Source organism: Pseudochaenichthys georgianus, unplaced genomic scaffold (assembly GCF_902827115.2).
Source record: "Pseudochaenichthys georgianus unplaced genomic scaffold, fPseGeo1.2 scaffold_570_arrow_ctg1, whole genome shotgun sequence".
Lineage (NCBI taxonomy): Eukaryota > Metazoa > Chordata > Actinopteri > Perciformes > Channichthyidae > Pseudochaenichthys > Pseudochaenichthys georgianus.
In genome coordinates this window covers 1-23,746 of record NW_027263131.1, presented here as the reverse complement: position 1 = coordinate 23,746, position 23,746 = coordinate 1, and the positions used below count along the sequence as shown (strand labels likewise).

Below are 23,746 nucleotides of genomic sequence, written 5' to 3'. Positions count from 1 at the left end.
GTAAACACTAAAGGGAACAGCAGAAGAAGACAGGAAGTAAGTAAACACTAAAGGGAACAGCAGAATAAAACAGACAGGAAGTAAACACTAAAGGGAACAGCAGAAGAAGACAGGAAGTAAACACTAAAGGGAACAGTAGAAGAAGACAGACAGGAAGTAAACACTAAAGGGAACAGCAGAAGAACACAGACAGGAAGTAAACACTAAAGAGAACAGCAGAAGAAGACAGACAGGAAGTAAACACTAAAGGGAACAGCAGAAGAAGACAGACAGGAAGTAAACACTAAAGGGAACAGCAGAAGAAGACAGACAGGAAGTCAACACTAAAGGGAACAGCAGAAGAAGACAGACAGGAAGTAAACACTAAAGGGAACAGCAGAAGAAGACAGACAGGAAGTAAACACTAAAGGGAACAGCAGAAGAAGACAGACAGGAAGTAAACACTAAAGGGAACAGCAGGAGAAGAGAGGCAGGAAGTAAACACTAAAGGGAATTTAAAGGTCCCATGTCATGCTTTTCTGGTTAGTACCCGATCCCTTGTTGTTATGTAGCTTTTTCTGCATGTGAACGGTCTGCAGAGTCACAAACCCTCAAAGTGCACCCTGTAGTGAGTAAAACTCCAACACAGAAAATACCTGTCTGTGCTGCCCCAGAACGCCTCGTTGGAGATTTATCTTTTTCAATTTTTTTCTTCCAGGAACCAAGTGACGTAACGACGACCCCTCCGTGGATTGGTCCAAATGGACCAATCCGTGGAGCCGTTACGTTACGTCCGCAGAGCCGTTACGTTAAGTCCGTGGATTGGTCCAAATGGAGGCGAGGCTGGGTGTGTGTGTGTGTTCAGGCTGTGTTTCGCTCTGTTTCGCAGACGGCCACTGGGCTCACAGGGGAGGGGGGGGGCAGGAGCTCCAATAAGCCGTGTAGGACAGAGAGTGAATACACAGACTATACAGAGATGCTGTGAGAAACCAATGAGATTTTGGAAAATTGCACAATATAAATCTATTTGAGTAGACCTCAACAATGGAATTATGATCAGTAGAAATGGGACCTTTAAGTGGGGGTCCACATTTGGGGACAGATTGAGGTGAAACTAACTTTTTCCCTATTAAACAAACAGGTAAAAGTTCAACAAAAAAAGACTAATTAAGATTTTTCTGTGTTTATGAACTTGTATTAGCTTCATAAATGTAACATGATTATTTTCCTGGGATCTTCAGAAGTTAGTCCATCCTTGTTGCAACCATAGGAAGTCTCTACCAAAATAAAAAGTCCAGTCTTCCAGCTCCGGTGAAGTACCTGAAAGGATAGTTTATTTCCTGAGAAGATGTCTCACTCGTGCCCTGATCCTGGGTCTGTTCTGTCAGAGTGGGAACAGCAGGAAGCCAGAGAAGATGCTGAAGTTTCGGGAGTCGTCGTAGAGTCGGTAGCTCGCCGGCAGACTGAGGCGAACGATGTCTCCCTCGTCCAGCTGCAGAGCGATGCCATTGGACGTTGAAGCGTAGCCACCATGGTCGTTCAGCTCCAGGTTGAAGATGATTGGCCGGTCGTTTTTGTACAGGTAGAGACCCATGTAACCCTTCAGGTAATCTGCAGCCGTGAAGCTGAAGAAGTAAAGTCCTCTGACCGGAGCCGTAAACACACCTGAGAAACAAAGCAGTTTGACGTTAACACACAAGGAGGAGAGACGGTTTTAGATTTTCCGTATTCCTTTAAGCTTTATTGTACATGTTCTATCAGGATCACGGTCTGAAGACTTTTCTTGTTGTACCTTTGTTATTCATGTTTTATTATCTCTGCTTTTTAATGAGTGTTATTAAATGCCATTTTATAATATCTTTCTTTTCTTTTTCATTTCTGTAAAGCACTTTGAATTGCCTTGTGTTGAAAGGTGCCGTCTAAATAAACTTGCCTTGCCTTTAAGGACTTAAACCTTTGGTGAGGCAGCTTTAGATATTTACATTATTAAAATACCTTATTGTATTTCAGTTTCAAATTGAATTCTCTCCTCAAATGTTATTTTAAATTTCTCTATTTATTAGTATTTTAGTTGAACATTTTATTTGATGTTGTATTGTTATTTCAAGATTTTTTCTTTGACTATAAATTGTATTACTACATTATTTTTGTCTTATCGGTTACTTTGTCTTATATTAGGCTTGTCAGTCAGCAGTGAACTCTAGTAACCTGTGTGAAAGGTGCTGTATAAATAAAGTTAGAAGCTCTGAACCACAGACTGTATAGAAATGAACATGTGTTGTTCTTTACATAACGATCAGGTCTTTAAAGCGATGTGGTTTACCTGCTGTCTGGTTGTAGGCCTGGCCGATGTTGGTGATTGTTTTCGAGAAAATCAGCGTCCTCTCCTCGTTGAAAGGTCCGACTGATCCTGAATCAGTCAAACCGGCTGAGAACGCCACCTTCAGCTCACCTGGAGGAAGAAAAATCAATGATAAAATGATTTTCATAACAACATCATCAATTATAGAAAAAACAAGGCATTTGTTTTAGAATTGGTCAAACTTTTTACATCCAAAAATGACTTAAGGGAGGGTGTGGCTCAGTGGATTAGGGCACTGATCCTCAAATCAGATGATAGCAAGTTCGAGTCCCACTGCAGTCAGCATGTCGTTGTGTCCCTGAGACACTTCACCCCAAATTGCTCCTGTGGGGACTGCCCACAGTACTGAATGTATGTAAGTCGCTTTGGATAAAAGCGACTTACATACAAGTGACATGTAATGTAATGTAATGTAACTTAATTATGAATAGCTTAATCTTTCTTAATTGTTTCATAACATTGATATTTACTAGTTAAAACCAAGGATAAATATTTGGTTGTGAAGAAGTTGAGTCCAAACCTGAGTTGGTGTTTCTGAGCTGATGTAGACTGTCATCAGTTTCATTCAGTCTGAAGCTAAAATCTGAAAATCAGAAAACAGTTAGAGGGACAAAGAGTTGGACAAAACACAGCAAACTGATAGTTTACTTATTTTTAGATTTGTTTTGCTTGATAACAGTAGGAGTCCTGATGTTTGTCTGTATGTCTTTGATTCACTCGAAGTATGTGATTGCCAAACCATGAATACAAATTTCAACTTCACAGAATCTGATTTATTTAGAGTTAGTTTGACATGTTACCTGTGTTTTCTGTCTTCAGATCTTCCAGCAGTTTCTCATTGACGCTCAGTCTGACCTCCAACCCTAAAGAAAAAAATGTTTGGGTTCATTATGTTTATACAGGAGTTCCTCAGGGAAAAGTGTTGGGTCCTCTGCAGTTTCACTTTTATTAATCACTTAATGGTTCTCTTTCTCTTTAGCAAAAATATATTTACTCAACTCCAACGTAATAATGAATCTGTATGAATTTAATAGTTACCTGTGTTTTCTGTCTTCAGATCTTCCAGCTGTTTCTCACCGACACCCAGTCTGACCTCCAACTCTAAAGATAAACACAGTGAATATCCGATTAATTAATAACTAAGAAAACAAGACTTGTGTTAATGAAAAGTAAATATAACTCTACCTGAGGTGCCGTTGTATCTGTCCGTCAGTCTGGACTCCATCAAGGAAAGTTGAACGGACAGAACTGAAAATACAAATTAAAATCATAAGCACATTTATTTTCTGGTTCAAACTTATTTTTCTTCTTCTAACTAAATGAAATGTTGTCAATAAATTAAAACGGGTTTCAAATCACAAACTAGTTTCCAGCATTCTAATATCTAATACTGATGAATGATGTAAGTAAATTACCTGAACTTTCCGTCTGTATCTTCATCATCCGACTGCCAGCCTCAGTTAGCCGTATCTCTAAGACTGAAAAAAAGTTAAATCTAGCGGTTTTATTCTCACTGTTAAAGTTTTGTTGTTAATAGATATAAATATTTACCTTTAGTTTCATTTCTCAGAGCAGAGAGGTCAAAGCTGTGAGCTGAAGCAGGTTAAAATAACTCATTATCTTATGTTGACAGCACACAAATCTTAAAAGAGATTTAGCATAAGGAGATGATGTTACCTTCAGTCTCCATCACAGCTGCTGATAGTCTGTCTGAAACAGAAAAACACACAAGACGTCACATTATAAAATAAGAATAAAAAACAAATATATGTATATGATATATCTGAGGTCACCTGTGTTATGTGTCCTCAGCTCTTCTACCTGCCCCTCATTGACGTTCAGTCTCAGATTTAAACCTGACAGCTCAACTGGATGGACAGAAATACGTTTTTTAACTTTTTATTCAAACTGATATCCACACAGACAACACATACTTAGAACATATGTAATACTATGCAACACTTGCACATCTATTGGCTAGCTCTCCAACACATTGTACGTGATAGGCTAAGGGGCGGGACATCTCTAAGCGGATGACCAATCACAACAGAGCCAGCCAGCTAACCAATCAGGGAAAACTGGGCTCTGGTTTCAGACAGAGGGTGAAAAGAGGTGCTGCAGCACAGGCAGTATGAGAAAAATAAAGAGCTTTTTGAAAATTAAAGCATGGAGACATGTAGAGACACTACATACTGATATACACCTGAACATCAGCAGGAGAGGACTCTTTAAAGTAGAGACACTACATACTGATATACACCTGAACATCAGCAGGAGAGGACTCTTTAAAGTAGAGACACTACATACTGATATACACCTGAACATCAGCAGGAGAGGACTCTTTAAAGTAGAGACACTACATACTGATATACACCTGAACATCAGCAGGAGAGGACTCTTTAAAGTAGAGACACTACATACTGATATACACCTGAACATCAGCAGGAGAGGACTCTTTAAAGTGGAGACACTACGTACTGATATACACCTGCACATCAGCAGGAGAGGACTCTTTAAAGTAGAGACACTACATACTGATATACATCTGAACATCAGCAGGAGAGGACTCTTTAAAGTAGAGACACTACATACTGATATACACCTGAACATCAGCAGGAGAGGACTCTTTAAAGTAGAGACACTACATACTGATATACACCTGAACATCAGCAGGAGAGGACTCTTTAAAGTAGAGACACTACATACTGACATACACCTGCACATCAGCAGGAGAGGACTCTTTAAAATAGAGACACTACATACTGATATACACCTGAACATCAGCAGGAGAGGACTCTTTAAAGTAGAGACACTACATACTGATATACAGCTGAACAACAGCAGGAGAGGACTCTTTAAAGTAGAGACACTACATACTGATATACACCTGAACATCAGCAGGAGAGGACTCTTTAAAGTAGAGACACTACATACTGATATACACCTGAACATCAGCAGGAGAGGACTCTTTAAATAACATCAGATATTCGTCGATACCCACCACCATCCACTTTACCTCATATATATTGGTTATATCCAAAGCTCTTGGGTTTCTGGAGTTCCATATTCAGAGTTTCTACTAAAATATCTGAAAAACGTATATAATCAAACCCTCTAACAGCGCTTTTCTGTATTCAAACTGAAGATAACCTTTTACCAAACCAATCAGAATGTTTAAAAATAAATTATTAGGAAGCTAATTGGATAGTACAATAAAACTAAAATGTTATTTCTTAAAACTAAAACTTACATTGAAGAGTTGATGATGTTACCTGCAGTGTGGTTTTCCAGCTGTCGCAGCTTCGTCTCCGTGGATCTCAGTCTCCCCTCCAGAGCTGCAGAACAAAACATTTATATGTATACCTATAATTAGGCTAAGTGTCAACTCGTCAGTAACTTAATGATCACGAGAAATGTGAATGTAAATATATCTACCTGTACTCTTGTAGTGGTCGTCTATCAGTTTGTTCTTTATGTAGAAAAGTTGACCAGAGTGAACTGAAAACACATAATCAGTTCAAAAACAGTTCAAAAGAAATACATTTTACGATAATAAATCTGCATTTTTGTAGGTTAAATAATGTATATCTTAAACAACATATGAATAAACAGTGATATATAATTATAGGTTAAGATATCCAGCAGCAATATATTAAAGGTGGGGTAGGTAAGTTTGAGAAACCGGCTCGAGATCGCTAGAATTTGAAAATACACAACCGGAGAAAATCTGCCACTTCCTTACAGAGCCCCTCCTCCAACACACACGAACGCGCACATGACCAATGAGGGCACGAGGTAAATTTGTGCCCCGATCGAAGGCTGACAGGCAGGTAGGCCATCCAATCCGTTTGTACTTTCTACAGTATTACGGCTTCTACAGATGAAATTTTATTATGGATTTTTTGTCAAAGCACTTCAGATATTCATTGCTATCGGGATGTTTAGAGCATTCCACGGAATATAACAAAAAGTGTATCTCGAGCCGGTTTCTGAAACGTACCTACCCCACCTTTAAGTAAAGGTTGCTCCACTTTTAACAGCTGTGATGAACACATTAACGTAAACAAAATGAAAGAATCCAGTAATTCAAAATGATTCTAAAATGGGACATTGGGCACAGTAAGTACTTTTACTTTTGGTACTTTAACTATTTTCTTATCCCAATACGTCTCAGTTTATGCTGCTTTATACTTCGACTGCACTACATTTTAGAAGACAGTATTGTACTTTGTACTCCACTGCATTTATTTGACAGCTTTTAGTTAGATATAGATTAATAGATCATTCAAAACATAAATCAATTATTAATTACACTTTGACAGATATCTCTAGGTTAGGATATCCAGCAGCCGGACATACAGTTATTACAATGAGCTCTACATTTACTAACTGTGATAAAACATATCAATAATCATTATATTATATATATATATATATACGATTCTGAAAAGGGTCATAATAAGGAGTTCTTTAACTTTTGGTACTTTTAAGTATATTTTGATACCAATGCTTTTGTACTTTTACTTGTAACAGAGTATTTTTTACCCTGTAGTATTTCTACTTTTGCTTTAGTAGAATATCTGAGTACTTCTTACACCATGAGTGTGCTACGAAAGCCTGATTTTAAAAGAGATATTTTACAGCTGAAGACTGTTTTCAAATGTAGAGCAGGTTGTGAGCGAGGCTCCGTTTGTACATGAGGAAACAGTTCAGAGTGTCTGCCCGTCCTCCTGGAACGAGTCAGAATGTTTACAGTGTAGTTTGTGCAATCGAGAAGGTGATGAGCCCTCGCTCTTCTTCCTGCTCTCAGACACAGCCAGCTCCACTCTGTACTTCCTGGTTCCTCCCCTTCAGATCCACACTGAGGAAGAGGAGGGGTGTAACCAACACGTGGGTAAAGCACAAGAGCTGATAGGCCACATTCACTGCTCACACACACACACACACACACACACACACACACACACACACACACACACACACACACACACACTGTTCAGCTCACATAGTTTCAGTTCTCAGGAAGTGAAACTCAGACACTCGCTGCTACTGAGAGGTGAAATGGCGCAGAGAGGAGTTCAGCTGGAGCGGGAAACTTTCTCTTGTTCCATCTGTCTGGATCTACTGAAGGATCCGGTGACCACTACCTGTGGACATAGCTACTGTATGAAGTGTATTAAAGGCTTCTGGGACGGAGAGGATGAGAAGGAGATCCACAGCTGCCCTCAGTGCAGGCAGAGCTTCACACCGAGGCCTGTGCTGCTGAAGAACACCATGCTAGCAGCTTTAGTGGAGGAGCTGAAGAAGACTGGACTCCCAGCTGCTCCTGCTGACCTCTGCTATGCTGGAGCTGACGACGTGGCCTGTGATGTCTGCACTGGGAGGAAGCTGAGAGCCTGTAAGTCCTGTCTGCAGTGTGTGGCCTCTTACTGTGACCAACACCTCCAGCCTCATTATGACGCAGCTCCATTAAAGAAACACAAGCTGGTGGAGCCCTCCAAGGAGCTCCAGGAGAACATCTGCTCTCGTCACGACGAGGTGAAGAAGCTGTTCTGCCGCACTGATCAGCAGAGCATCTGTTATATCTGCTCTGTGGACGAACACAAAGGCCACGACACGGTGTCAGCGGCAACAGAGAGGACTGAGAGGCAGAGAGAGCTAGAGGGGAGTCGACTGAACATCCAGCAGAGGATCCAGGACGGAGAGAAGGAGGTGAAGCGGCTTCAGCGGGAGGTGCAGGCCGTCAATGGCTCTGCTGACAAAGCAGTGGAGGACAGCGAGGAGACGTTCACTGAGCTGATCCGTCTCGTGCAGAAGAGAAGCTCTGACGTGAAGCAGCAGCTCAGATCCCAGCAGGAGAGAGAAGTGAGTGGAGTCAGAGAGCTCCAGGAGAAGCTGGAGCAGGAGATCTCTGAGCTGAAGAGGAGAGACGCTGAGCTGGAGCTGCTGTCTCACACAGAGGACCACAACCAGTTCCTGCTCAGCTACCCCTCACTGCCAGCCCCCCTCAGTGAAGCTACACACTCCTCCAGCACCAACATCCGTCCTCTGAGCTACTTTGAGGACGTGACGGCGGCCCTGTCAGCACTCAGAGACAAACTACAGGACGTCCTGCGAGAGGAGTGGACACACGTCTCATCGACTGAAGTGGATGTTTTACTGTCAGCAGCAGAGCCCGCCTCCAGAGCTGGGTTCTTCACATGTTCACAGGAGATCACTCTGGATCCAAACACAGCAGACACACAGCTGTTATTATCTGAGGGGGGCAGAAAAGCAACATTCATGGAACAACAACAGCCTTATTCCAGTCACTCAGACAGATTCACTAATTATGCTCAGGTCCTGAGTAGAGAGAGTCTGACTGGACGTTGTTACTGGGAGGTGGAGTGGAGAGGGGGAACAGTTCGTGTTGCAGTCGCATACAAGAATATCAGCAGAGCAGGGGGTGCATTTGGAAACACTGACAAATCTTGGGCGTTAATTTGTAGCCAAAACAGTTATTCCTTTCGTTACAACAGAATCCTCACTTCCGTCTCAGGTCCTCTGTCCTCCAGAGTAGGAGTGTACCTGGATCACAGAGCAGGTGTTCTGTCCTTCTACAGCGTCTCTGAAACCACGACTCTCCTCCACAGAGTGCAGACCACGTTCACTCAGCCGCTGCATGCTGGGGTTTGGCTTTATGCATGGTGGAGCCACAGCTGAGTTTTGTAAACTGAAATAGCCTGAAGTCATTTGAGGAACTCTTCTACTTCTTAAACTCACTGTGTGTCCATCATTGTTGCTGAGAGCTGAGTGTTCATGTCTTCACTGCACAGAGATCAGCTGTCAATCAAACATGATGGGACTTGCTTTAACGTCTTCTCACGAGTTGTTCTGTAGATGCTGGAGTTTCTTCAGGCGGCGCTCCTTCCTGTGTCTGTGTAGCCATGGAGGCTGTCACTGCTCAGGAGGATTTCTGTTCACCTCAACTCATATTTCTCTGCATGGAAATGTAAACTTTGCTCTAAATATTTGTTAAATATCGATATTGATGTATTTGTATGTTGTTGTTTCTCTTGTAAAGCATGAGTCTTAAGAGAGAAAGCACCAGAGCTTCTTTCATTGTAGATATTTTATTCTAAAGGCCTTTTTTTTTTACTTAGTCTCAAAGTGTTGAATGCATACATGACAGTTTGGAAAGGAAATAAAACTAATATAAAGAAAAGTCATACAAAATAAAATCTAACAGGTTGAGTTTGTAATAAATTGTGTTTCTATTTTCAAGATGTGCGATGAGTGCCACATTGACATGTCTGTAAAAAATGTAATGTTTGGGGTTTTTCTTGTTAATAAAAGATCAAAGAGGAACAAAAGTGAAAATCTCAGTCTTTTGTTTTTTTATTATAAAAATATCTCTAAATTCTTGTTCTGAAACAAGATATTTGAATTTTAAAGTATTGTATTTATCTGTAGGGTTAAGAACATTTCAATACATTCAGATGTTCTAATTTTTGTTCAGAAAAACGTGAACCTCTCAGCTCAGTGATTCTCAAATGGGGGTACGCGGACCCCCAGGGGTACGTTGGGGTACTACTGGGTATGAGATAATAAAAAAAAAGGTTAATTCAATAAAAATACCATGCATGATTACAAAAATATTCATAGTACAATAAGTTAAATAGAAAACACAATTTTATATAAAATATTCCGAGAACCACCAAGGGTTCAAGATCCGTGCTTTCTGGTGCTTAACTGGTTCTTCTCTGTTTTGAGTGTGTGGTCACGTCCTAGTCACTTTGCTCAGCGCTACTGCTTGTTCGTTTTATTTTCCGTACTCGCCATTAACTGTTATTGCTCAAGTTAATCTCGCCCCCCCTCCGGTCAGGGGATAACCTTTATATGTCTGAGGTTCCCAATAATTTGTTAATAAAGGAGTTCCTCAGGGATCCATGATGGGTTCTTTAAAGTTCCAGTCTGAAAACTCTTTTCATTTTCTTTTAGCTAAAAAAATGACAAATAAATTTCAATACTTCAAGAATGTCATAGTTAATATATTTATATTGTAGTATTCATTTTTATAAACCTACAGTTTAGTTAGTTTTAACTTCAGAGTGTTACCTGTGTTTTCTATCTTTCGATCTTCCAGCTGTTTCTCACTGACACCCAGTCTGAGCCCCAACTCTGAAGACAACAATAGTACATATCTGATTCATTAATAACTAATTATAATTTGTGTTAATTCATTTTGTCATTTTATTATAGCTCTACCTGTAGTATTGGTGTAGATGTCTGTCAATCTGGAACCAATTAAGGAACGTTGAACAGACTGAACTGAAAAAACACAAAACGAATCAGAAACAAAAAATGTGAATTGTTTCCACTTCCGCCGTCCTTTAATTTCTTCATACAGCGGGAATCCAAATGAGTTAATCCTGAGTCCAATAACCATCAAAGTCGCTCCAATAGCGCTCCTTGATTACGCTCTCATCCTCCTTTAACAATATACTTCACATTCATCCAGTTTGTGACAGTAGTTGTAGCATAGACTTTTAAACTTTAATTACCGCTGTTGCCCCCCCCCCCCCACCCTTGTGTGTGTGGGGGGGGGGGGGCAACTTCCAACAGGAGTCGTTTGGGGGGGCTCTTGGGGAAAAAGGTTGGGAACCCCTAGTCTATAGGATTTGCCAGATGGAAAATAAAGCTTTGAATGTCTGTATTATTTTATGATGTAATTACCCTAAATAAAAAAATCAATAAAGGAAAGAATAATCCTCAAACAAAACCCTGAATTCGAATAAAGTTATTAATTGGGTTAAATTAGTTTTATCTTAATCCTCAATCCACATTCATCAATGACCTGCAACTCCAGAATTCTTTTTTCGATGACTAAAAAAAAACAATCCTACTCGATTTTAGTTCTGCATATATTATTATGTTCACTCTTGATTCTCACCTGTCTCTCTCTCCTCCAGGTGAGAGGCTCCTCCTGCGATGGCCCCGCCCCCCACCAGCAGCAGATGGCCGTCGTCCTATCAGAAGCCTTCCAGACCATGAGGGCGGAGCTTGACTGTCTGCCGCTCGCCGCGGTAGAGGGGGGGTTGGGGGGCGTTGGGGGGGAGAAGATGGCCGCTCTGCTGGAGGAATATTCTCTTCTGCTGCTGCAGGCCGTGAACAGGAGGATCAACAACTGAACACTACTCTTCATCGCCTACTCTTCATCATCTTCACTACCTATTCTTCCTAATACTTGTTCCCATTTTTCTTTCCCTATATTCTGCTTCCTCTCTTCTTCTATGGGTGCATCTCTCTTCGGTTATTTTTTATTTCCTCGCTCCTCGGGCTCGGTGTCACCGGAAGTTGATTTGTCTGCGCCATCTTGACTACCGTCCCAGTGGCCGTATTTGTGCCGGAGGATCGAGGAGTGATAACGGAGGAGCGATAACGGAGGAGCGATAATCGAGGAACTACCAGACCATCCTCCAGTGAAATCCTCAGACACTCGCCCCGCCCCCTTACTGTGTATCGCTCACTGATTGGACGATGCAGCGTGCTTCCCTGGTGGGAGGGACTAGTCGCAGGGAAAGGACGCAAGGATTCCATTTAAGTGGGATGCAGCTTCTGTCTCCTACTTCTCTTCCCTCAGTCTTCCTCCTCCTTTAGCCCCTACTTCCTCCTCATCCTCACCGATGAATGATCTGAAGCCATTTAGCTTTTCGCTCAACTTGTATTCCTTATATTATCATTTTTCTCATTTCTTTGCCTCTTCTTTATTTATTCATTTATTTAACAGGGACAGTGCACATTAATCAAATGTTAGCCAAGAGTCTATTTTCCATCTGTAGTCCCTGGACAGATGTTGTAAGTCAACCGAAAGACACATTTCATTTTAAACAAGTAAATACAATCAAATAAAGACATGCAACATACAGTGCTGGAAATCTACTAAAACATAACGGAACAAAACAACTTCATCGATTCTTCCTCACTTTAACATTTCCTCTCCTCCTCCTCCTTCTTCTAATGCTCTTCCTCTTCTCCTTACCTCCTCGTCGCCACAGATGAAGGATCTGAAGCCATTTTGTTTTTCGTCTGGGCTTTTTATTCCTTTTTGTATTGGTATGCAAGAATCTCTCTGGTCTTAAAGGACACGTCGAATCACTTTAAAGTTTTTTAGAAACTGACGTTTTTATCGAGTTGTTTTTTAAAGACATTTCTGCGACTGAATCGTGGACATTTTTCCTTTTTCATTCCCATCGTTTGGATTATTGTTGTAGAAACATTGATGTTAGACTGTAGAGACTTTTCAAAGGAGCAAACAGCAATACGAGATGTTTTTATCACAGTTTGATGTACATTTCCTTTCCTGAATTCACTTGAACCTTAAACGCTGAATTCAAGTACGATTTATAGTTTGTATTTATTGTGTTGATGTTGCATCTTACCGGTCAGACTGCTGAACACTGACTGGCTCTTTCTTCTTCTCACACTGACCACCATGTTTTTCCAAAATCATGGATTTTTTTTTTCTAATTGTTGTTAGAGAAACACTTTTAGGGCTTGTTGGGTTTACATTTGGGGTGAAACTTTTTCACTAACATACAAACAGGTCAAATGTTTTTTTGTCAATATGTAATAAAAGTTTGAGACTTAAGAGGTTTGTGTTTTTATGAAGGTTAACTTTTGTTATTACACGGCTTAGTCAAATGCTTGATTCTGATTGGTCGACAGACAGGAAGTAAACATTAAAGGGAACAGCAGAAAAAAACAGGAAGTAAACACTAAAGGGAACAGCAGAAGAAGACAGGAAGTAAACACTAAAGGGAACAGCAGAAGAAGGCAGACAGGAAGTAAACACTAAAGGGAACAGCAGAAGAAGACAGACAGGAAGTAAACACTAAAGGGAACAGCAGAAGAAGACAGACAGGAAGTAAACACTAAAGGGAACAGCAGAAGAAGGCAGACAGGAAGTAAACACTAAAGGGAACAGCAGAAGAAGGCAGACAGGAAGTAAACACTAAAGGGAACAGCAGAAGAAGACAGGAAGTAAACACTAAAGGGAACAGTAGAAGAAGACAGACAGGAAGTAAACACTAAAGGGAACAGCAGAAGAAGACAGGAAGTAAACACTAAAGGGAACAGTAGAAGAAGACAGACAGGAAGTAAACACTAAAGGGAACAGCAGAAGAATACAGGAAGTAAACACTAAATGGAACAGCAGAAGAAGACAGACAGGAAGTAAACACTAAAGGGAACAGCAGAAGAACACAGACAGGAAGTAAACACTAAAGGGAACAGCAGAAGACAGGAAGTAAACACTAAAGGGAACAGCAGAAGAAGACAGACAGGAAGCAAACACTAAAGGGAACAGCAGAAGAAGACAGACAGGAGGTAAACACTAAAGGGAACAGCAGAAGAAGACAGACAGGAAGTAAACACTAAAGGGAACAGCAGAAGAAGACAGACAGGAGGTAAACACTAAAGGGAACAGCAGAAGACAGACAGGAAGTAAACACTAAAGGGAATGGCAGAAGAAGACAGACAGGAAGTAAACACTAAAGGGAACAGCAGAAGAAGAGAGGCAGGAAGTAAACACTAAAGGGAACAGCAGAAGAAGACAGACAGGAGGTAAACACTAAAGGGAACAGCAGAAGAAGACAGACAGGAGGTAAACACTAAAGGGAACAGCAGAAGAAGACAGACAGGAAGTAAACACTAAAGGGAACAGCAGAAGAAGACAGACAGGAGGTAAACACTAAAGGGAACAGCAGAAGACAGACAGGAAGTAAACACTAAAGGGAACAGCAGAAGACAGACAGGAAGTAAACACTAAAGGGAACAGCAGAAGAAGACAGACAGGAAGTAAACACTAAAGGGAACAGCAGAAGACAGACAGGAAGTAAACACTAAAGGGAACAGCAGAAGAAGACAGACAGGAAGTAAACACTAAAGGGAACAGCAGAAGAAGACAGACAGGAAGTAAACACTAAAGGGAACAGCAGAAGAAGACAGACAGGAAGTAAACACTAAAGAGAACAGCAGAAGAAGACAGACAGGAAGTAAACACTAAAGGGAACAGCAGAAGACAGACAGGAAGTAAACACTAAAGGGAACAGCAGAATAAAACAGACAGGAAGTAAACACTAAAGGGAACAGCAGAAGAAGACAGACAGGAAGTAAACACTAAAGGGAACAGCAGAATAAAACAGACAGGAAGTAAACACTAAAGGGAACAGCAGAAGAAGACAGGAAGTAAACACTAAAGGGAACAGCAGAAGAAGACAGGAAGTAAGTAAACACTAAAGGGAACAGCAGAATAAAACAGACAGGAAGTAAACACTAAAGGGAACAGCAGAATAAAACAGACAGGAAGTAAACACTAAAGGGAACAGCAGAAGAAGACAGGAAGTAAACACTAAAGGGAACAGTAGAAGAAGACAGACAGGAAGTAAACACTAAAGGGAACAGCAGAAGAACACAGACAGGAAGTAAACACTAAAGAGAACAGCAGAAGAAGACAGACAGGAAGTAAACACTAAAGGGAACAGCAGAATAAGACAGACAGGAAGTAAACACTAAAGGGAACAGCAGAAGAAGACAGACAGGAAGTCAACACTAAAGGGAACAGCAGAAGAAGACAGACAGGAAGTAAACACTAAAGGGAACAGCAGAAGAAGACAGACAGGAAGTAAACACTAAAGGGAACAGCAGAAGAAGACAGACAGGAAGTAAACACTAAAGGGGACAGCAGAAGAAGACAGACAGGAAGCAAACACTAAAGGGAATTTAAAGGTCCCATGTCATGCTTTTCTGGTTAGTACCCGATCCCTTGTTGTTATGTAGCTTTTTCTGCATGTGAACGGTCTGCAGAGTCACAAACCCTCAAAGTGCACCCTGTAGTGAGTAAAACTCCAACACAGAAAATACCTGTCTGTGCTGCCCCAGAACGCCTCGTTGGAGATTTATCTTTTTCAATTTTTTTCTTCCAGGAACCAAGTGACGTAACGACGACCCCTCCGTGGATTGGTCCAAATGGACCAATCCGTGGAGCCGTTACGTTACGTCCGCAGAGCCGTTACGTTAAGTCCGTGGATTGGTCCAAATGGAGGCGAGGCTGGGTGTGTGTGTGTGTTCAGGCTGTGTTTCGCTCTGTTTCGCAGACGGCCACTGGGCTCACAGGGGAGGGGGGGGGCAGGAGCTCCAATAAGCCGTGTAGGACAGAGAGTGAATACACAGACTATACAGAGATGCTGTGAGAAACCAATGAGATTTTGGAACATTGAACAATGTAAATCTATTCTAGTAGACCTCAACAATGGAATTATGATCAGTAGAAATGGGACCTTTAAGTGGGGGTCCACATTTGGGGACAGATTGAGGTGAAACTAACTTTTTCCCTATTAAACAAACAGGTAAAAGTTCAACAAAAAAAGACTAATTAAGATTTTTCTGTGTTTATGAACTTGTATTAGCTTCATAAATGTAACATGATTATTTTCCTGGGATCTTCAGAAGTTAGTCCATCCTTGTTGCAACCATAGGAAGTCTCTACCAAAATAAAAAGTCCAGTCTTCCAGCTCCGGTGAAGTACCTGAAAGGATAGTTTATTTCCTGAGAAGATGTCTCACTCGTGCCCTGATCCTGGGTCTGTTCTGTCAGAGTGGGAACAGCAGGAAGCCGGAGAAGATGCTGAAGTTTCGGGAGTCGTCGTAGAGTCGGTAGCTCGCCGGCAGACTGAGGCGAACGATGTCTCCCTCGTCCAGCTGCAGAGCGATGCCATTGGACGTTGAAGCGTAGCCACCATGGTCGTTCAGCTCCAGGTTGAAGATGATTGGCCGGTCGTTTTTGTACAGGTAGAGACCCATGTAACCCTTCAGGTAATCTGCAGCCGTGAAGCTGAAGAAGTAAAGTCCTCTGACCGGAGCCGTAAACACACCTGAGAAACAAAGCAGTTTGACGTTAACACACAAGGAGGAGAGACGGTTTTAGATTTTCCGTATTCCTTTAAGCTTTATTGTACATGTTCTATCAGGATCACGGTCTGAAGACTTTTCTTGTTGTACCTTTGTTATTCATGTTTTATTATCTCTGCTTTTTAATGAGTGTTATTAAATGCCATTTTATAATATCTTTCTTTTCTTTTTCATTTCTGTAAAGCACTTTGAATTGCCTTGTGTTGAAAGGTGCCGTCTAAATAAACTTGCCTTGCCTTTAAGGACTTAAACCTTTGGTGAGGCAGCTTTAGATATTTACATTATTAAAATACCTTATTGTATTTCAGTTTAAAATTGAATTCTCTCCTCAAATGTTATTTTAAATTTCTCTATTTATTAGTATTTTAGTTGAACATTTTATTTGATGTTGTATTGTTATTTCAAGATTTTTTCTTTTACTATAAATTGTATTACTACATTATTTTTGTCTTATCGGTTACTTTGTCTTATATTAGGCTTGTCAGTCAGCAGTGAACTCTAGTAACCTGTGTGAAAGGTGCTGTATAAATAATAAAGTTAGAAGCTCTGAACCACTGTATAGAAATGAACATGTGTTGTTCTTTACATAACGATCAGGTCTTTAAAGCGATGTGGTTTACCTGCTGTCTGGTTGTAGGCCTGGCCGATGTTGGTGATTGTTTTCGAGAAAATCAGCGTCCTCTCCTCGTTGAAAGGTCCGACTGATCCTGAATCAGTCAAACCGGCTGAGAACGCCACCTTCAGCTCACCTGGAGGAAGAAAAATCAATGATAAAATGATTTTCATAACAACATCATCAATTATAGAAAAAACAAGGCATTTGTTTTAGAATTGGTCAAACTTTTTACATCCAAAAATGACTTAAGGGAGGGTGTGGCTCAGTGGATTAGTGCGCTGATCCTCAAATCAGATGATAGCAAGTTCGAGTCCCACTGCAGTCAGCATGTCGTTGTGTCCCTGAGACACTTCACCCCAAATTGCTGCTGTGGGGACTGCCCACAGTACTGAATGTATGTAAGTCGCTTTGGATAAAAGCGACTTACATACAAGTGACATGTAATGTAATGTAATGTAACTTAATAATGAATAGCTTAATCTTTCTTAATTGTTTCATAACGTTGATATTTACTAGTTAAAACCAAGGATAAATATTTGGTTGTGAAGAAGTTGAGTCCAAACCTGAGTTGGTGTTTCTGAGCTGATGTAGACTGTCATCAGTTTCATTCAGTCTGAAGCTAAAATCTGAAAATCAGAAAACAGTTAGAGGGACAAAGAGTTGGACAAAACACAGCAAACTGATAGTTTACTTATTTTTAGATTTGTTTTACTTGATTACAGTAGGAGTCCTGATGTTTGTCTGTATGTCAACTACTTTGATTCAGTCGAAGTATGTGATTGCCAAACCATGAATACAAATTTCAACTTCACAGAATCTGATTTATTTAGAGTTAGTTTGACATGTTACCTGTGTTTTCTGTCTTCAGATCTTCCAGCAGTTTCTCATTGACACTCAGTCTGACCTCCAACCCTAAAGAAAAAAATGTTTGGGTTCATTATGTTTATACAGGAGTTCCTCAGGGAAAAGTGTCGGGTCCTCTGCAGTTTCACTTTTATTAATCACTTAATGGTTCTCTTTCTCTTTAGCAAAAATATATTGACTCCACTCCAACGTAATAATGAATCTGTATGAATGTAATAGTTACCTGTGTTTTCTGTCTTCAGATCTTCCAGCTGTTTCTCACCGACACCCAGTCTGACCTCCAACTCTAAAGATAAACACAGTGAATATCCGATTAATTAATAACTAAGAAAACAAGACTTGTGTTAATGAAAAGTAAATATAACTCTACCTGAGGTGCCGTTGTATCTGTCCGTCAGTCTGGACTCCATCAAGGAAAGTTGAACGGACAGAACTGAAAATACAAATTAAAATCATAAGCACATTTATTTTCTGGTTCAAACTTATTTTTCTTCTTCTAACTAAATGAAATGTTGTCAATAAATTAAAAACGGGTTTCAAATCACAAACTAGTTTCCAGCATTCTAATATCTAATACTGATGAATGATGTAAGTAAATTACCTGAACTTTCCGTCTGTATCTTCATCATCCGACTGCCAGCCTCAGTTAGCCGTGTCTCTAAGACTGAAAAAAAGTTAAATCTAGCGGTTTTATTCTCACTGTTAAAGTTTTGTTGTTAATAGATATAAATATTTACCTTTAGTTTCATTTCTCAGAGCAGAGAGGTCAAAGCTGTGAGCTGAAGCAGGTTAAAATAACTCATTATCTTATGTTGACAGCACACAAATCTTAAAAGAGATTTAGCATAAGGAGATGATGTTACCTTCAGTCTCCATCACAGCTGCTGATAGTCTGTCTGAAACAGAAAAACACACAAGACGTCACATTATAAAATAAGAATAAAAAACAAATATATGTATATGATATATCTGAGGTCACCTGTGTTATGTGTCCTCAGCTCTTCTACCTGCCCCTCATTGACGTTCAGTCTCAGATTTAAACCTGACAGCTCAACTGGATGGACAGAAATACGTTTTTTAACTTTTTATTCAAACTGATATCCACACAGACAACACATACTTAGAACATATGTAATACTATGCAACACTTGCACATCTATTGGCTAGCTCTCCAACACATTGTACGTGATAGGCTAAGGGGCGGGACATCTCTAAGCGGTTGACCAATCACAACAGAGCCAGCCAGCTAACCAATCAGGGAAAACTGGGCTCTGGTTTCAGACAGAGGGTGAAAAGAGGTGCTGCAGCACAGGCAGTATGAGAAAAATAAAGAGCTTTTTGAACATTAGAGCATGAAGACATGTCCCAGTAGAGACACTACATACTGATATACACCTGAACATCAGTAGGAGAGGACTCTTTAAAGTAGAGACACTACATACTGATATACACCTGAACATCAGCAGGAGAGGACTCTTTAAAGTAGAGACACTACATACTGATATACACCTGAACATCAGCAGGAGAGGACTCTTTAAAGTAGAGGACACTACATACTGATATACAACCTGAACATCAGCAGGAGAGGACTCTTTAAAGTGGAGACACTACGTACTGATATACCACCTGCACATCAGCAGGAGAGGACTCTTTAAAGTAGGAGACACTACATACTGATATACATCTGAACATCAGCAGGAGAGGACTCTTTAAAGTAGAGACACTACATACTGATATACACCTGAACATCAGCAGGAGAGGACTCTTTAAAGTAGAGACAACTACATACTGATATACACCTGAACATCAGCAGGAGAGGACTCTTTAAAGTAGAGACAACTACATACCTGACATACACCTGCACATCAGCAGGAGAGGACTCTTTAAAATAGGACCTACATACTGATATACACCTGAAACATCAGCAGGAGAGGAACTCTTTAAAGTAGAGACACTACATACTGATATACAGCTGAACAACAGCAGGAGAGGACTCTTTAAAGTAGAGACACGACAAATACTGATATACACCTGAAAACATCAGCAGGAGAGGACTCTTTAAAGTAGAGACCACTACATACTGATATACACCTGAACAATCAGCAGGAGAGGACTCTTTAAAGTAGAGGCTCTACATACTGATAGTACACCTGAACATCAGCAGGAGAGGACTCTGGAAAATAACATCAGATATTCGTCGATACCACCACCACCATTCCACTTTACCTCATATATATTGGTTATATCAAAGCTCTTGGGTTTCTGGAGTTCCATATTCAGAGTTTCTACTAAAATATCTGAAAAACGTATATAATCAAACCCTCTAACAGCGCTTTTCTGTATTCAAAACTGAAGATAACCTTTTAACCAAACCAATCAGAATGTTTAAAAATAATTATTAGGAAGCCTAATTGGATAGTACAATAAAACTAAAATGGTATTTCTTAAAACTAAAACTTACATTGAAGAGTTGATGATGTTTACCTGCAGTGTGGTTTTCCAGCTGTCGCAGCTTCGTCTCCGTGGATCTCAGTCTCCCCTCCAGAGCTGCAGAACAAAACATTTATATGTATACCTATAATTAGGCTAAGTGTCAACTCGTCAGTAACTTAATGATCACGAGAAATGTGAATGTAAATATATCTACCTGTACTCTTGTAGTGGTCGTCTATCAGTTTGTTCTTTATGTAGAAAAGTTGACCAGAGTGAACTGAAAACACATAATCAGTTCAAAAACAGTTCAAAAGAAATACATTTTACGATAATAAATCTGCATTTTTGTAGGTTAAATAATGTATATCTTAAACAACATATGAATAAACAGTGATATATAATTAAGGTTAAGATATCCAGCAGCAATATATTAAAGGTGGGGTAGGTAAGTTTGAGAAACCGGCTCGAGATCGCTAGAATTTGAAAATACACAACCGGAGAAAATCTGCCACTTCCTTACAGAGCCCCTCCTCCAACACACACGAACGCGCACATGACCAATGAGGGCACGAGGTAAATTTGTGCCCCGATCGAAGGCTGACAGGCAGGTAGGCCATCCAATCCGTTTGTACTTTCTACAGTATTACGGCTTCTACAGATGAAATTTTATTATGGATTTTTGTCAAAGCACTTCAGATATTCATTGCTATCGGGATGTTTAGAGCATTCCACGGAATATAACAAAAAGTGTATCTCGAGCCGGTTTCTGAAACGTACCTACCCCACCTTTAAGTAAAGGTTGCTCCACTTTTAACAGCTGTGATGAACACATTAACGTAAACAAAATGAAAGAATCCAGTAATTCAAAATGATTCTAAAATGGGACATTGGGCACAGTAAGTACTTTTACTTTTGGTACTTTAACTATTTTCTTATCCCAATACGTCTCAGTTTATGCTGCTTTATACTTCGACTGCACTACATTTTAGAAGACAGTATTGTACTTTGTACTCCACTGCATTTATTTGACAGCTTTTAGTTAGATATAGATTAATAGATCATTCAAAACATAAATCAATTATTAATTACACTTTGACAGATATCTCTAGGTTAGGATATCCAGCAGCCGGACATACAGTTATTACAATGAGCTCTACATTTACTAACTGTGATAAAACACATCAATAATCATTATATTATATATATATACGATTCTGAAAAGGGTCATAATAAGGAGTTCTTTAACTTTTGGTACTTTTAAGTATATTTTGATACCAATGCTTTTGTACTTTTACTTGTAACAGAGTATTTTTTACCCTGTAGTATTTCTACTTTTGCTTTAGTAGAATATCTGAGTACTTCTTACACCCTGAGTGTGCTACGAAAGCCTGATTTTAAAAGAGATATGTTACAGCTGAAGACTGTTTTCAAAAGTAGAGCAGGTTGTGAGCGAGGCTCCGTTTGTACATTGAGGAAACAGTTCAGAGTGTCCGGCTCGTCCTCCTGGGATGAGCCCTCGCTCCTTCTTCCTGCTCTCAGACACAGTCCAGCTCCAACTCTGTAACTTCTCTGGTTCCTTCCCTATCAGATCCACACTGAGGAAAGGAGGGGTGTAACCAACACGTGGGTAAATGCACAAGAGCTGATAGGCCACAGTCACTGCTCACAGCAAACAGCACACAACACACACACACACACACACACAACACACAACACCACAGTCACACAACACACACAACAGCACACACACACACACACAACACCCACACACACAAAGGCACTGTTCAGCTCACATAGTTTTCAGTTCCTCAGGAAAGTGAAACTCAGACCACATCGCTGCTACTGAGAGGGGAAATGGCGCAGAGAGGAGTTCAGCTGGAGCGGGAAACTTCTCTTGTTCCATCTGTCGGATCTAACTGAAGGATCCGTTGGCATTATTCCTGTTGGGACACAAGCTAACTGTTCTGAAGTGTAATTAAAAAGGCTTCGGGGACGGAGACGGATGAAATGGAGACCCACAGCTGTCCTCAGGGCAGGGCAGAGCTTCACACCGAGGCCTGTGCTGCTGAAGAACACCATGCTAGCAGCTTTAGTGGAGGAGCTGAAGAAGACTGGACTCCCAGCTGCTCCTGCTGACCTCTGCTATGCTGGAGCTGACGACGTGGCCTGTGATGTCTGCACTGGGAGGAAGCTGAGAGCCTGTAAGTTCCTGTCTGCAGTGTGGTGGCCTCCTTACTGTGACCAACACCTCCAGCCTCATTATGACGCAGCTCCATTAAAGAAACACAAGCTGGTGGAGCCCTCCAAGGAGCTCCAGGAGAACATCTGCTCTCGTCACGACGAGGTGAAGAAGCTGTTCTGCCGCACTGATCAGCAGAGCATCTGTTATAGTCTGCTCTGTGGACGAACACAAGGCCACGACACGGTGTCAGCGGCAACAGAGAGGACTGAGAGGCAGAGAGAGCTAGAGGGGAGTCGACTGAACATCCAGCAGAGGATCCAGGACGGAGAGAAGGAGGTGAAGCGGCTTCAGCGGGAGGTGGAGGCCGTCAACGGCTCTGCTGACAAAGCAGTGGAGGACAGCGAGGAGACGTTCACTGAGCTGATCCGTCTCGTGCAGAAGAGAAGCTCTGACGTGAAGCAGCAGCTCAGATCCCAGCAGGAGAGAGAAGTGAGTGGAGTCAGAGAGCTCCAGGAGAAGCTGGAGCAGGAGATCTCTGAGCTGAAGAGGAGAGACGCTGAGCTGGAGCTGCTGTCTCACACAGAGGACCACAACCAGTTCCTGCTCAGCTACCCCTCCCCCTCCTCACTGCCAGCCCCCCTCAGTGAAGCTACACACTCCTCCAGCACCAACATCCGTCCTCTGAGCTACTTTGAGGACGTGACGGCGGCCCTGTCAGCACTCAGAGACAAACTACAGGACGTCCTGCGAGAGGAGTGGACACACGTCTCACCGACTGAAGTGGATGTTTTACTGTCAGCAGCAGAGCCCGCCTCCAGAGCTGGGTTCTTCACATGTTCACAGGAGATCACTCTGGATCCAAACACGGCAGACACACAGCTGTTATTATCTGAGGGGAGCAGAAAAGCAACATTCATGAAACAACAACAGTCTTATTCCAGTCACCCAGACAGGTTCACTAATTATGCTCAGGTCCTGAGTAGAGAGAGTCTGACTGGACGTTGTTACTGGGAGGTGGAGTGGAGAGGGGGAACAGTTCGTGTTGCAGTCGCATACAAGAATATCAGCAGAGCAGGGGATGCATTTGGAAACACTGACAAATCTTGGGCGTTAATTTGTAGCCAAAACAGTTATTCCTTTCGTTACAACAGAATCCTCACTTCCGTCTCAGGTCCTCTGTCCTCCAGAGTAGGAGTGTACCTGGATCACAGAGCAGGTGTTCTGTCCTTCTACAGCGTCTCTGAAACCACGACTCTCCTCCACAGAGTGCAGACCACGTTCACTCAGCCGCTGCATGCTGGGGTTTGGCTTTATGCATATGGAGACACTGCTGAGTTTTGTAAACTGAAATAGCCTGAAGT

The 23,746-nt window shown here is 41.2% G+C and overlaps 3 protein-coding genes across 3 annotated transcripts; 2 read left to right on the top strand and 1 right to left on the bottom strand.

The window, feature by feature from the left end:
* Positions 1–346: 346 nt before the first annotated feature.
* Positions 347–22,138, bottom strand: LOC117443262 (uncharacterized). Its single transcript, XM_034079233.2, has 25 exons — positions 22,121–22,138; positions 21,616–21,784; positions 20,418–20,480; positions 20,255–20,317; positions 18,750–18,824; positions 18,634–18,666; positions 18,508–18,549; positions 18,372–18,434; positions 18,141–18,203; positions 17,994–18,056; positions 17,756–17,818; positions 10,589–10,651; positions 10,439–10,501; positions 5,777–5,839; positions 5,614–5,676; positions 4,135–4,209; positions 4,019–4,051; positions 3,893–3,934; positions 3,757–3,819; positions 3,527–3,589; positions 3,380–3,442; positions 3,142–3,204; positions 2,862–2,924; positions 2,303–2,431; positions 347–1,644 (listed from the first exon to the last, which is right to left on the bottom strand). The coding sequence occupies exons 1-25, from the start codon at positions 22,136–22,138 to the stop codon at positions 1,364–1,366; spliced, it is 1,842 nt and encodes a 613-aa protein (XP_033935124.2). The 3' UTR covers positions 347–1,363.
* LOC139433524 (tripartite motif-containing protein 16-like) lies at positions 7,320–9,700 on the top strand. The gene has a single exon (XM_071202563.1). The coding sequence runs from the start codon at positions 7,403–7,405 to the stop codon at positions 9,041–9,043; it is 1,641 nt and encodes a 546-aa protein (XP_071058664.1). The 5' UTR covers positions 7,320–7,402; the 3' UTR covers positions 9,044–9,700.
* Positions 22,139–22,205: 67 nt separating the features above from the next.
* LOC117443261 (tripartite motif-containing protein 16-like) lies at positions 22,206–23,740 on the top strand. Its single transcript, XM_034079232.2, has one exon. The coding sequence runs from the start codon at positions 22,206–22,208 to the stop codon at positions 23,736–23,738; it is 1,533 nt and encodes a 510-aa protein (XP_033935123.2). The 3' UTR covers positions 23,739–23,740.
* The last annotated feature ends 6 nt before the right edge of the window (positions 23,741–23,746 follow it).

What these genes read in the sequence shown, in the direction of transcription:
- LOC117443261 (XM_034079232.2), top strand. Translation starts at nt 22,206, where the DNA reads ATGAAATGGAGACCCACAGCTGTCCTCAGGGCAGGGCAGAGCTTCACA.
- LOC139433524 (XM_071202563.1), top strand. Translation starts at nt 7,403, where the DNA reads ATGGCGCAGAGAGGAGTTCAGCTGGAGCGGGAAACTTTCTCTTGTTCC.
- LOC117443262 (XM_034079233.2), bottom strand. An exon ending in GCTGAGGACACATAACACAG is followed by an intron (nt 18,667 to 18,749) that starts GTGACCTCAGAT and finishes TTTCTGTTTCAG; the next exon opens with ACAGACTATCAGCAGCTGTG. An exon ending in TCTGAGAAATGAAACTAAAG is followed by an intron (nt 18,435 to 18,507) that starts GTAAATATTTAT and finishes ACTTTTTTTCAG; the next exon opens with TCTTAGAGACACGGCTAACT.